The sequence below is a fragment of the Lethenteron reissneri genome, chromosome 47, assembly GCF_015708825.2.
Source record: "Lethenteron reissneri isolate LAM-NWPU_2019-01 chromosome 47, ASM1570882v1, whole genome shotgun sequence".
Lineage (NCBI taxonomy): Eukaryota > Metazoa > Chordata > Hyperoartia > Petromyzontiformes > Petromyzontidae > Lethenteron > Lethenteron reissneri.
The window spans coordinates 6,167,829-6,181,713 of record NC_083825.1 but is presented as its reverse complement, the minus strand read 5'-3'; the positions used below and the strand labels follow the sequence as shown (position 1 = coordinate 6,181,713).

Genomic DNA, 13,885 nt, shown 5'->3' with positions numbered 1-13,885 from the left:
AAAAAAACTACTTCAGCTGCTTGATCTTGCTGTGTTTGTCCCACCTGACGACGATCGCTTGTGTTGCGATCGAAACGTCGTGATCTGTTATATCTCTACCCACGTGGCTTTACCGAAAGAACCAAAGAACTGGATGCGTGTCCGGTGTCCGGGACTGCGTCCTGGGTTGCAAGAGCAGCGATGGTGATCCTCTTGCGCCCCCTCGTGACCTCTATCCGCTACTGCACCTTGCTGCTGCGTGTATTCGAGTTCGCCTTACTCGAGAACAATGACTATTGGTAAAGGAAACAGTTACCGAAGGGGTGGGGTTTTTTAAAATATTTTAATCACCGATGACTCCGAGTGAATGAAAACGATCAAGAGTGACGATGACGATTGCTTGCTGCCTACCATTAAGTACCACTACCGGCACCGACACCACCACAACTACAACGATATATAAAACTAAAAAAAAATTCTACCAAGTAAGGCCCACTGAACTATACAACTCTTTTTCAGAGGCGACCTGGCCAAAGATAGATTAACGAAATGGCTTATCACGTGGAAATTTATAGCGGACAAACACTAAAATCATGATTCTTAATGCGGAGCGAAAAACTGGATGCAAACTCCAAATATATATAGAGGCGGCAGGCAGAGTTAGGATTGAATCCACGACCTACTGAATACCGGGCGAGGCAGCTAACATCTCGCCACCAATACCATCGACTCGGCCTCAAATGAGTACCTGGTGCGGTGTGTAAACATCGCCACAGGGTGAGACATGGGTGGCCGGGCGTGGTGCTCGCCACAGCGCCCCCTCGTGTGCCACAGTGGGGGCCCTTCAGGGGCGCTGATGGCCTTAATCTAAGTTGTCTTCTTGGTTCTTTCGGTAAAGTCACGTAGAAGGGAAATAATAAAATAATAATAAAAATAAAACATAATAAAATAATTCTCACGACGTTTCGGCCACAACGCAAGCAGCCGTCCTCAGGTATGTCGGGGAGACAGCGTCAGACGCTGTCTCCCCGACATTCCTGGTTTTCACCTGAGGATGGCTGCGTTGTGGCCAAAACGTCGTGAGAATTATTTTATTATTATTATTTTTTTCCCTTCTACGTGACTTTACTGAAAGAACCAAGAAGATGAATCCCTGCAGTCACGAAAGCTTTAAATCGAAAACTAAGTTGTCTTGTGGTTGTTGTTGGTTGTTTGACTTGCATCCCACTGGGATTTTTGCACACAGCGTTGGTGTACGGTGATTTTTTTCTGCAATATTTTGCCGTCTTTTCTTGGATTTTCTGTTTGCACTTAGTCGCATATTCACTTTAAGATGTTTTTTTGTTCGTGTTTTTGTGTTTTGTTTGTTGCGGTTGCACCCGATTCAAGAGCCGAATGGCTCACAGGGCTAAACCTAATAAATGAACTTGAACAGCACTTGCCCCGGGGCAGCCTGCGAACGCAACACGGGTGACCTTTGCCTTTGTGCGTACATTCGTACCTGCGGTTTTAACGACCTGCGGCGGAGCGGTGTGCGCCTTGACGGAGGGCGGTGGGGGGCCCATGGGCTCGGCCGTCGGTTTGGGGGGCCCCGTCGTAGTCCCGGGGGGCTTCCGAGTCGACGTCTTCACCGACATGGTCGCCGTGGCGACGGGAACAGGCTCGTCCCTGCTGCGGAGGGGGATTATAAACATTCATGCACAAAGACAAAAGATTATACTATGAGACATCTCCTTTACCAGTGGCAACATATAGTAATATGTTTTTACCCTTTCGACTGGTACAAAAACTGATACGTTTATACAAGGGATCATGTTTGCAATGGCGTCATCTGGTCCAACACCAATGGAGACTAGGCTCTAAGAAACGCTGTCTCGGGTGTGGACCAATCAACTTCAAGGACAGTGCATATCATTATCAGAGTTGTTTCTTTTTGTTTGCATTTTGACTGCTTGTGTTGTGGTTATTGCAAACATGATCCCTTGTATAAAGGTATCCGTTTTTGTACCAGTTGAAAGGGTAAAAACCTATTACTAAAGACAAAGATCCCCTCCCCCGTAAAGCCTCAACAGACTGCTGGGGCAAGTGCCGTCACCAAATGTATAACCTTTCGCGCTAAATTGTATTGGACATGTTTTTCCCTTTCCCAGTTTCGTCCGTACCAGCCTCTGCGCACAGCTGCATAAACACCTCAGTTAAATAGCTATAATTGAAACGCAGCAAAAGTTAGTCAGAAATGTCAGTTGAAGTTATGGAGTTGAGGGCACATCGCTTTGCTATTTTAAACTAAATGTCTCGTACACTTATACACTGTAAGCGTTGGGGGCATTCAAGTCCAGTTGTTTTTTGTGTGCAGAATTTCTTGATGCAAAGTGTGCCACATAAACACAAATGGATTTCATTCACGGAAATGGTCTGGAAAGGTTAAATAGCCTGCAACGTTCGTGCTCATAGGTTAGACTCCACGTGCTGCTGCGCGTTGTCTTTCGTGTTACATTGTTGTTTTGTTGTTGTTGATGTTTGTCGCTTCCTCGATGTGACGTAAGGGCCCCCCACCCCTCCCACTCTCCTCCTCGTGTACCTGGGCCCAGCGGTGTGGGCACCGAAACGTGGCGACCGAGCGGTGGGTCTGGGCAGAACTCGCGGAGGCCCAAACGACGGCGAGAGATGAAGCGCTTCGAGCGCCGACTGGGGCCGTGGTGGCGAAGGAGGCCCATTGGGAAGCCTGGACCATCACCGCCGCCACCGCCATCACCGCCGCCGCCGCCGCCACCGCGGCGAGAGAGGAATGCGCGAGAGCGACAGTGCGGCAAGTGAAGGTGCCCGGTGGGAAGGGGTTTGAGGAGGAAACGGAAGAGAAACAAAACAGGTCACAGAAAACGGAAAACAGAAAAAGTGGAAACGAGTCGAGTCAGAGAAGAAGTGAGAATATCGGTGGGAATTTTTTTCAATTGACGCTCTCGCGCTGCGGAGCGTTTTTGACGATACCTTCGACCGGCGGCGAATCGATCAAGGCCGGCGATTGTGTTCCGGCTGCAAGGGGCCATCACCCGACACATCGGCCGATTACAAATGTCCAAAGGCGGTGTGAGAGTGACGGACGTGGGTTTTGTTAGAACTCCCTAACATCTGGCCACAAAGCGCGGACGGAACTTCTCGATGGGATGGGGACACACAGGGAAGGATTTTGGAGTGTGGAGGGTAGAGAGTTGGGTATAGGGGATGGGGGGTGAAGAGGGGATGGGGGGTGAAGAGGGAGGGGGGTGAAGAGGCGGGGGGAGTGTACCCGCTCTGGCCGGACAGGGCAGCCCGGATCGTAGCACGTGCGCTAGCCAGCTGCGAGCCAGTCACGGCTCGAGATGAAACCGACGAGTTTGTCCTTACGGTGGAGCTCTGTGCCGTCCAGCTAACGATGTGAAGGGCGGTCGGGCAGGCAGGTGGATGCAGAAGAGAAAAAAAAACCAGGAGGGAAAAGGGAGAGAAACAAGAGGCACAGAGGAGACGCAGCAGAAGACGTCGGTAAGCACCGGGCGATACCAGGCGAGGTAGTTAACATCTCCCAGCCACCGCAGCGCCTATCGCAAGCGTAGGGACACGGTCGCCATCGACGAATTGGCAAACCTCCATGAGCCGAGCGGCACCGTGCGAGGCAGCGATACGCGTGGGTGTCCTTACTGATACAAACATAATCATCAAGGGCTTCACCACTTCTGGCAATAAGAACCAAAGATTAATTCCTGCAGTCACGAAAGCTCCAAATCAAGTTCAGGTGCTAAGATGTTAAAACACCGAGTAGACACCTATCGCACCTGTGTTATTGCCAGAAAGGGTTTTTTGTGTGTATTTTTATCATCTTAATTCTGCAAACAAAGGGTCCCCATAGTTTATGTCCTGGCGACTGAACCCAACAGCAGGTCACACAAAAAACCTCCTTCACGGTGGATTCTCCTGCTCAGGCGTTTTAAAAAGTCGTCAACAACACAAAGCAGCCAGCGACGCAGAGAGCACAAGCGATCGCACAGCAGGCGAGGAGGTACGAGGGTGTTTCTTGAATCGAGGAAAGTTATCGGGAAAACGTCGATAAACCAGGTGACGGGCGGGTTCCACGAACAGGCGAGAGAACGCACGCTCTCGCACTGAGCAAAGTTCATAACAAAGGTCGCGCGAATATAAATGTGTCGCAACCCTCCACCACCCGACCGGTCTTCGCTCTTGCCAAGTTACGGGAACGTGGCAAGAGCGAGGAATGGGAGGAAGGTCGAAGGCCGAACAGATTGAGGAAACGAGGAATTGGAACGTTGCGACCTACGGTGCATGGTGGGTGTGTGCGTGCGTGCGTGCGCGCGTGGTGAATTTCTTTTGCACCGTGCGTAGCCGACCACGCTGAACAGAGGTCCCGGGAAAGGACAACAAACTAAACACAAAAAGCGGTTCGAAAGAAATGAGTTGTCAAGGGAGAGCATGCTGGATGGTCGCAGAAGGGTATCAAAATATGAGGTGAAACGGTCATTCAAAAATCACAAAGATTACAAAGCAACGTTGTAAATTCCGCTGAAGCAACTGGCCGCAAGTGTGTGAGATGCCAGGACTTAACATTGTTTAATGTCCCAACTTCTTAGGCGTGATATAAAAGTGCCGGGTCACGAGGCATGCAGATATCAATATGGAAAAAACGTACATGTTAAATGAGCTTCTATCCATTAGAATAATGTTTCGTTAAAAAGCAAGCACAACGTGTGATGCACACATGTGTATGTATGTTGAACTTATTTCGCACCGCACGCAGCCAAACGCGCCAACCGGGCCATCTAATCAGTTGAGCGACAGCGACACCAGAGCCGAAGGACGCACGAGAGAGACGCAAAAAATATCGACATTTCGTTCGAGAGGCAGAAGGTGTTTTACCTCACGGGGGAGTTGGAGGAAGCGAGGGAGCGAGGTTGCGTGGCTGCGGAGAAGGAGGAAGGGGAGCATTGCGGGGCAGCGCCCACAAGGCTCCTGGGAGCCAGAGATGCTCCATCACCAGGAAGTAGAAGAGGAGGAGGAGGTGGAGGTAGAACAGCAGCAGGAGGAGAAGGAGGAGCAGGTGTGGAGGAACGTGACGGGGGCGAGGCCGCGGGAGAGAAGGGGTACGCGACCGACGGCTTGGCGCCCAACGACAAGAAGAAGGAGTAGGAGGGGGGGGCAGCCCCCCCCCAGGCCGACAGCGAGGAGCCTGCCGACGAGCGGCGGCGCGACGGCTCCACGTGCCGGATCGGGGACGCGGACACGGACGAGTTCGCGCGACGAGGGTAGGCCACAGGCTTCGTCACAGGCCCATTGGGCTTCTCTTTCGGCGCCTTCTGCTGCTGCTGTTGCTGCTGCTGTTGCTGCTGCTGCTGTTTCTGCGCTCCGGTGCTTGCCGCGTCCACGACGGATCCCTTGCTGTTCTCCTCGAAGCGCACCGAGTGCCCCTTGTTGGCGACGCGCGACCGCTTGGCGCTGGCGGCGTTGCCGCTGTCGGGGGCCCGGGGCCCGTTGACGGGAACGTCGCCCTTCCTCGAGTTCCGCGGCGGTTTCCGATCGTCCGCGTCGCTGCTGCTGGCGTAGTTGGCCCGGGATTTGCGCGACCTGTGCTTCTTTGCGCGGGAGGAGCGGCTGTGGCTTTTTGAGGCGTGCGCGTGCACGCGGAATTGTGGGGGGCGGGGAGAGCGGGCAGTTTCGCTCGTTACACAAGCAGGTTCGCCGCTGAGGTACCCCCCCCCCCCCTAGTTACGGCCTATCCCAAACCCCCACCTTATCAATCCCTCCTTGTTCTACTGTCGTTAAAACTACTTCGCCACTTACAGAAACCCAATCCTTCACCTCAAATCATGATCACCCTATGTACAATTTCACAATTGCTGTAAAGCGCCTTTGAAAATCCTCATAAGATAACAAATTTTGACAAGAGCGTTAGGATTTACTCAACGGCCGTTTCCCGTAACTCTGTGAGTGTAGTTTGCAATGTTGCTGTGCATGCAGTACGAATAAAGACGACTTGGATAAAAGCTCTTCAACTGCAGTTGCCTCAATGACAACCTTGCCATAAGTTTTCTGCCGATTGCCGCTTGACAACCCGCGACGCTGATGCGGTCAAGTTATGCGCGGATTAAACAATTCAATTCATGATATCGTCCTTTTTAACAATTGCCCTGGATAACGCTTTGCAAAGCACGGATTTAATAGACGGCAGCTTTTTATCTAAAAATGCAACGACCGAGGCTGCAACTTCACGTACGTTGCGTCGGGAACCAAAGGGCATTTAAATCGCAATAGAATAAGCGAAGATACTCCTGACATGATGATATTATTAATGTTCCGTGCAACATGGTGTCACGGAGTGACCCCGCGGGAGGAGACCACTCTGCGGGTGGCGACGCGGGTGGGCGCGTGGACATGGGCCAGGCGACGTTTCGTCACGCGACCCTTACCTGGTCATTTCCACGGGCTCCAGTTCACCAGCCTCCTCTGCAAAAAAAAGCAGGGCAGCAAAAAAAATGTTTCCATTAATGCGAACGTTTATAGGGCACCGGGGAGAATGTACAATGGAATTATACTGATTCTAGATTTGAAGCTTCCGTGACTGCAAGGATTCATACTCTTAGGTTTTTTTCTTTTTCGGTAAAGTCACGTAGGTAAAAAATAAAATTACTAAAAGTATTAATAAAAATAAAATAAATTAATAAATCACGACGTTTCGGAGACAACACAAGTCTCCGTCATCAGGTGGGACCGTGACAGCTAAAATTACTGCATCAAGTGAGGCAAAATTCCAAGAGACCAGCCCTTAAATACAAGTTAAGGGGGGAGGGGCTTATCTGAATGTGGAATTATATTGGCCCAAGTCGACAAGGGAGCAAGGTTGAAGCACACGAGGGGGTGGGTGGCCAGCACCACGCCCGGCCATCTTTGTCTCCCCAGTAGCGATGTTCACACACCGCACCAGGTACTCATTTGCAGCCGAGTTGACCTAGGGTGGCCCAGGACCGGTTAAGATAATCGTCACCGGCTTTGGCCGTGAGCGGAAATCTAACTCGGCTCGCCGGATTCGTAGCGCAGCGCGCTAAACATTGCAGACGAAGACAAAGATCCCCCGTACAGCCTTAACAGACTGTGGGGGCAAGTGCTGTTAGCGAGCACCTACAAAGGCCGGCATGGCACACGAGGGAGTGGGTGGCCAGTACCACACCTGGCCACCTTTGTCGACCTAGTGGCGATGTTTACACATTGCACCAGGTACTCATTTGAGGCCGAGTCAACCTTGGGGAGGCCCTGCACCGATTCAGATAACGGCCCATGTGCACGAATTGAACTCGGGTTGCCGGGTTCGTAGCGCAGCGCGCTAAACCGCTGCACTACCACTCACCACACACACGCACACACACCCTCACGCGCACGCACCGTCGTGCGTGCCGGTGATCTGCGCGAGGATCTTGAAGGAGCGCGACTGCGCCGTGCTGTTCTTGTTGGCCCAGTCCTCGTCGGCAGTGCTGGGGCCGTCGCCACGCGCCGTCGCCTCCCGGCGCGCCACCGCCTGGAACACCGGCGTGCTCGTGTCCACCACCACCTCCTTGGGCGGGCCGCTGGTCGGAAAAGCGCGCGGTCACACGCAGATACGCGCAGACACGCGCAGACACGCACAGACACACGCAGACACGCGTAGGCACGCACAGACACGCACGGACACGCGCGGACACGCGCAGACACGCACAGACACGCGCAGACACGCGCGGACACGCGCAGACACGCACACAAAGATTGCACCTCCCCCGTGTAGCCTTAACGGACTGTCGGGGCAAGTGCTGTTCAGCGAGCACCTATGAAGGCCGGCACGGCACGCAAAGGGAGGCGGGTGGCAAAGCACCACGCCCGGCCGCCTTTGTCTCCCCCACTGGCGATGTTCACACACCGAACCAGGTACTCATTTGAGGCCGAGTCGACCGAGGGGAGGTCCTTAAGAGGTTCCGTTTACACTTGCCACTGATGTTAGCCATGGCGGTTAAATTAACTTGGACCTCCGGGTTTGCAGCGCAATACGCTTGTGCAATCCACCACCGCATATAAAAACACGCACTCGCTCACACACACACTGACATACACAAGATGGTCTTAAACGCATGACAACGGTAGCATGGAGTAAAATCCCACTCCTGGAAGTAGTCCGGATAAGCCAGTCGACTGAAGCCAGCGTTTCATTGCTTCCGCAGCGGCCAGAAGCGCACACACGTGCGGCGCCACACACGCAGCCGGGGACATCGACAAACGCCACGCGCGTACACGCCTTGCGCGCAAAACTCAACAACGCTACAACTCGCACATGAACACAACTGGGTGGGGAGCGCGGGCTCAGGAATACGCAAAAGGCGGCGTGCACGCTCGGTGCTTAAGCCCGCGACGCGCACATAGAATCGCGGGGGCAACCGCCAAACGGCTCTCCGACGTTTCTATTCTTGCACGTGACCCCCTACACGCCACTAGCGGTCGCTGGAGTCAGACAAAGTAGATTTGATTCAAGGGTACAACCGAATCGCGACCTTGAATCTTGACACTCGTCAAAATCTCAAGGGGGGACGGGGTGTGGGTGTAAATCGTTATGCCCTCTGGGCCAATACGCGCAAGGGCACGCTCACCAGGTGAGTCCGGGCCAGTGGCAATGCCAATTTAATCTCTACCACGTAGGCTGTTTGTCGTTGCGCTGGATAGCACTCCTGGTGAGTCCGCGAGCCCAGGGCCTGAGAGAGAGTTCCCTTGCTGGTGCCGGGTTATCATCCCTCAATGTTGGCCAGCAACGGTGAATTACACGATAACCATTTGAAACGATTCGGTCATGAAGAAATGGCTGTGTAAGTAGATCGGCATGGCCTAGAGTTCTGCTACTTCAGGTGCTGCCAGATTCTGCTCTTACCCATTGGCTACAAAAGTGCTTTCGGGTCGCACTGCGTGTTGCTTGGCACAGTGTCCCGCGTTTCGCTCCACCTGCCGGGAGCTTCTTCAGGAACTGAACACCGAGGAAGCGCCCAGCACGGCGTGCGAAGCGTCAGGCACCGCGCCGAAGGGCGCACGGGAACACGTCGGGGCGCGAGAATTGAACCTCCGATTTAAAGCTTTCGTGACTGCAGGAATTCATCTTCTTGGTTCTTTCGGTAAAGTCACATAGAATGGAAGTAATGAAATAATAAAAATAAAACATAATAAAATATTTCTCACGACGTTTCGGCCACAACGCAAGCAGCCGTCCTCACCTGTTCTCTACCTGAGGACGGCTGCTTGCGTTGTGGCCGAAACGTCGTGAGAATGATTTTATTATGTTTTATCTTTATTATTTTATTATTTACATTCTACGTGACTTTACCGAAAGAACCAAGAAAATTGAACCTCCGTTCGCAGCGCGCGCGCTTTGACGCCCAGGCGTTGGCACGCGGTGACTCACGGGCTCGGTGCATCGCCATCGCTGAGCGGGGTAGGGGGAGGGGGGGGGGCAGCGATGACGACGATCGTTGTCAGCGTCATCATCATCATCGTATGATCGTCGTCAGCGGCGGCAACAGCAGCAGGATCAGGAGGACGAGGTAATGGAGTGGCCAGCAACAGGAAATCATCCGACGGCAGAAAGCGGCAGGCAGGGCAAAGCGGTGGGGAACGTGGACAGGCGGGGGAAGAGACACAGGGGTGGGGGAGGGGACAGAAAGGAAACGAGAGCGCCACCCTCAAGTGGCGGCTTAAACATGACAGCGATAAGACACGGAGAAGCGGAGGCTTACAAGGCGATAATCACGCGGCGCAGGAAGCCACACGCACACGTGGGCATGCACGCTTCTTCAGCCAGGCGTCTGGACGGCGAGGAGCTCCGTTTAGTTTCGGGTTTTAGTTTTTTCGTGAAAGCACGTTTAGATGTCATCAGGCGGGCACACACACTCATGCAAGTGCTGACGGACAGACGGACGCACACACTCATGCACGTGCTGTGGACGGACGGACGAACAGACGGACGCGCACACTCATGCACGTGCTGACGGACGGAACGAGGCTGTGACGTGGCCGAGAGGTGGCGCCTTCGCCGCTCGTTGCAGAGGTTTCGCGGCTTGAGCCCAGCGGCCTCCCTGGTTAATACTGCGGCGGCGTGCATGAACCACTAAACACGGCCCGCATCTGCTTCACAGAGGGACGTTCAAGATCCCGTTACGTTTTTGGGGGCCGTGTGTGCCGGTGTCGCCGTTTACAATTTTGGCAAATTGGAAACATTAGCGGGCAATTACTTAATCGACCACGTCGCAACATCGCCGCCTACCGGCAGACTATGCTCGTCTGTGAAACATATCCTCTACGTGATAGCCTTGCACTCTCAGAATTGCGTGAAAACCTAAATGCACAAACCCACTGTCATTATTTTCCCAGGCGGAGAAACGAATCCGACCGTCGGCCGACTGGCAAATTTATCGGCGACGGGAGAAAAAAAATCTGCCGCGATTCAAAAACATTTCTGGCGCGCGCACACAAATCGATGACCGACGGAGTCGTAATGATGGACAACAACAACAACCGTCCGCAGTCGTCTCTGGCCTCACTGCTGCTTGTCGGGACGGTCACAGTTTCAAATGCTTCGAGTCCGTTGATCCAAGCAATAATACGGACGGACTCGCGTAGCCCTCTGGGAGAGCGCTGGTGGTGTGGACAAGGCTGAGAGCATTGCATCCATGCAGTGTAGCACAGTTTGTTATCGCATGACGCTGCGTGTTTTCGTAACGTAAATTTGGATATAAACGCAATGAATGCACAGGGGAGCGCATTTTTTATGACGCGGATGCCAATTGGATATACATTGCGATCGAGTGAACGGAACTACGAGTAGGAATAAGCGGTTGTACGGCTGCCTCGGCGTAGCGTCGCACAAGGTGGCGGGATGCTGCTGGATGCTTCTGGATGCTACCCACGCGCCTCCGTCTTTGTTCAGCCTGCGTACGCATCTCACGTGTCATCGTGGACTGTGCTTTACATATACTATATTATGTATTATTCACAGTAACGCGATTTTTCCATAACACGGTGTTCTTCAGGAACGCAACAACAACAACTACTACTACCGCGTTATGGCAGAACAGACTGTACTTGCATGATCGTGGCCTTCTCTCGTCGTCTACAGCTGTGGTGGGCAACCCGTGTCCTGCAGGGTCCCTTATGGTGGCCTAGCCTAGGTGTGTCGAGGGCGATGCGTGGGGTCAGGTGCCATTCTGTTGAGGGACGACTGCTTTGTTGTTACCTTGGTGTGGACTGGCACTGTTGAGTTGTTGATTCTACTGCCTTGCCCAATCTTGATAAACTTAGATTTCGGGACCTGCTTACCATTATGTAAAATAATTTTCGTATTTTTTCATGTTTGTAACTTGCTGACCCCGTCCAATACAGGAGCTCTGTGACAAAGAGCTTCATAGCTCATCGGATTTCTCCAGGATAACCAAAGATCCTGATTCTGATTAGCCCACCGAGGTGAAGTACGGCCGCCTCATGGTGACCCACCAACTCATCTTGGTGCCATGGTGGCGAGATGTTTACTACCTCGCTTGGTATGCAAGAGGTCACGGGTTGGATCCCGACCCCAACGCCTGCTGTACATTTGTAGTTTGCGTGTTCTTACCGTGGTCACGTGGATTTTAATCCGGGTCCTCCGGTTTTTCCCTCCACATCTAGAATCCACATCACCAAGCGTTCAGACTATTTGGCCGCTATAAATTTCCCCGTGACAAGCCACTTAGTCGAGCTATCCCTTGTGGCCGCGTCGCTTCCGACAAAGAGCTACGCAGTTCGGCGGGCCTTGCCCGGCAAAGTACAAAACAGTTCATAGTTAGTCCGGGTTGCCCATCGTCGAACAAAGCGCCGCCCCCGTTCGGAACGTGTCACAAATACCCGGCGATCTCGGAGCCCATGGCCCGGGCCTGCCCGGCGACAGCGTTGGCAATGGCGTCCCGCGAGTACAGCAGGACGGGCGTGTTGTACTGCGCCAGGGCGACGCTGGCGCCCCCGCCCAGCATCGCGCCCACGCCGACGATGTGCGGCGGGGGAGTGTGGGGGTGCGCCGCCGCCGCCGCCCGCAGGGCCTCCCCGCTCAGGACGGCGCGGCCGCCGGCGGGCCTTCGTGCGAGTTTTTGCGCGCGTTTAGTTACGTTTTGGTTTTGGCGTCGCGGTTTTTTGCCGGTCGCGCCGGGCCGGTCGGCCGCGGCGGTTTTGAGGAACGAGGGAGGTGGAAATGGGCAGGAAAGGGAGGGAAGCGGACAGGGGAAGCGAAGGCACGGGGGAGACACCACGGGGAGAAGTGCAGGAGACACGTGGAGAGAGATGAGAGAGACAGGGGAAACACCACGGGTGGGGGAAGGGGAGAAGTGCAGGAGACACGTGGAGAGAGATGAGAGAGACAGGGGAGACACCACGGGGAGAAGTGCAGGAGACACGTGGAGAGAGATGAGAGAGACAGGGGAAACACCACGGGTGGGGGAAGGGGAGAAGTGCAGGAGACACGTGGAGAGAGATGAGAGAGACAGGGGAGACAAAGAGACATAAATGTTAACAGGAGAGGTCGAGACCGGCAGGGAGACACTCGCAAGAGAGACGGACATTAGAATGGCAAAGAGCAGAGACACATGAGAGGCAAGTAACATGAGAGAAACAGCATTGACCATCACGGGGGTCACAGCAGCATCAAAACAGAAAACGTGTTGAAGAAAAATCGTCGCAAAAGACAGCGACATTGCAAAAGGAAGGTATTGAACGTCGAAAAAGAAAACAGAGCAGACACACAAGGCACCAAGAGGGCGGAGAGTAGGAATGTGATGCGCTTTTGACTTTTAGCATAGCGCCGCCTAATCGGTTAAAAGTTTTAATGACTGCACAACAAAAGTCACGGATTAACCTCAACCAGCATGCAGTACCGGAGTAGCCGCAGGATATTCGTTAGTACGTTAGTTGAATACATTTTTAAGCCAGCTGGCCAAGATTGGGCAAAACTTAGCCCACCTTTTCACCCAGTCTATGTATCCCTATGTATCTCTATGAGCCTCTATGCATCTCTGAGTCTCTATGTATCTCTATGAGCCTCTATGCATCTCTGAGTTTCGATGTATCTCTATGAGCCTCTATCCAACTCTGAGTCTCTATGTATCTCTATGAGCCTCTATGCATCTCTGAGTCTCTATGTATCTCTATGAGTCTCTATCCAACTCTGAGTCTCTATGTATCTCTATGCGTCTCCATGTATCTCTATGAATCTGTATTTTTGTTTATGGACTTGTAGAGCCATCTGGCCAGGGCTGGACAAGACTTAGCCAACTGCAGTTCACCCAGGCAACTGGAGGGCACAGACAAAGCGTTTCTCCCATAACATTAAGACTAACAATAACATATTTAGGAACCACAGTTTAGAGAGACAAACCAAATGATACACACTATTAATGAGACGAACTAAAATAAAATAAATGTAAACTTCAAGTCGAGTGGCAAGACCGGCGCTAATGGTATGATATCGATGGCTGTTGAAAAACCGCCACACTGACGCAGACACCGTTGTTACTCTGCCCGATGCTGCTTGTCCTGCCCTTGTCATCGTTTCAATAGGATAAAAACAGCACTGTACTGTTGCAAGGCAGACTTCGCATGACGAACAAGGTGACGTTCATTTGTTCGTGCAGCCCTTCCAGTGCGACCTTTAAATCTCGCCGTGTTCAGAGATAAAGAATCAGAATCGGAGAATCAGAACGTTTGTTTACACTGGAGGAGGAATCTGATGAGCCATGAAGCTCTTTTTCACAGATGTCCAATCGGGGCGCGGAGTAAGAACGTTGCAACAACAAACGTAATAAGTAATATTAAAAAAAAAAATTAGACACGCTTTCATGAA

The 13,885-nt window shown here is 52.7% G+C and overlaps 1 protein-coding gene across 4 annotated transcripts in view; it reads right to left on the bottom strand.

Annotated features, from left to right (window-relative positions):
* The window catches only part of LOC133354343 (LIM domain-binding protein 3-like), an 87,205-nt gene that overhangs the window by 25,025 nt on the left and 48,295 nt on the right, over positions 1 to 13,885 (bottom strand). The window contains exons 4-11 of one of the 4 annotated variants that reach the window (XM_061571109.1): positions 11,902 to 12,126; positions 9,431 to 9,451; positions 7,402 to 7,583; positions 6,432 to 6,468; positions 4,885 to 5,622; positions 3,266 to 3,385; positions 2,561 to 2,704; positions 1,481 to 1,650 (exon numbers count right to left, since the gene is read on the bottom strand). In XM_061571109.1, the coding sequence (XP_061427093.1) occupies positions 1,481 to 1,650; positions 2,561 to 2,704; positions 3,266 to 3,385; positions 4,885 to 5,622; positions 6,432 to 6,468; positions 7,402 to 7,583; positions 9,431 to 9,451; positions 11,902 to 12,126 (1,637 nt within the window). Of the gene's footprint in view, positions 1 to 1,480; positions 1,651 to 2,560; positions 2,705 to 3,265; positions 3,386 to 4,884; positions 5,623 to 6,431; positions 6,469 to 7,401; positions 7,584 to 9,430; positions 9,452 to 11,901; positions 12,399 to 13,885 lie in introns of those variants that run through there. The other 3 variants (XM_061571111.1, XM_061571108.1, XM_061571110.1) reach the window with 3 other exon arrangements.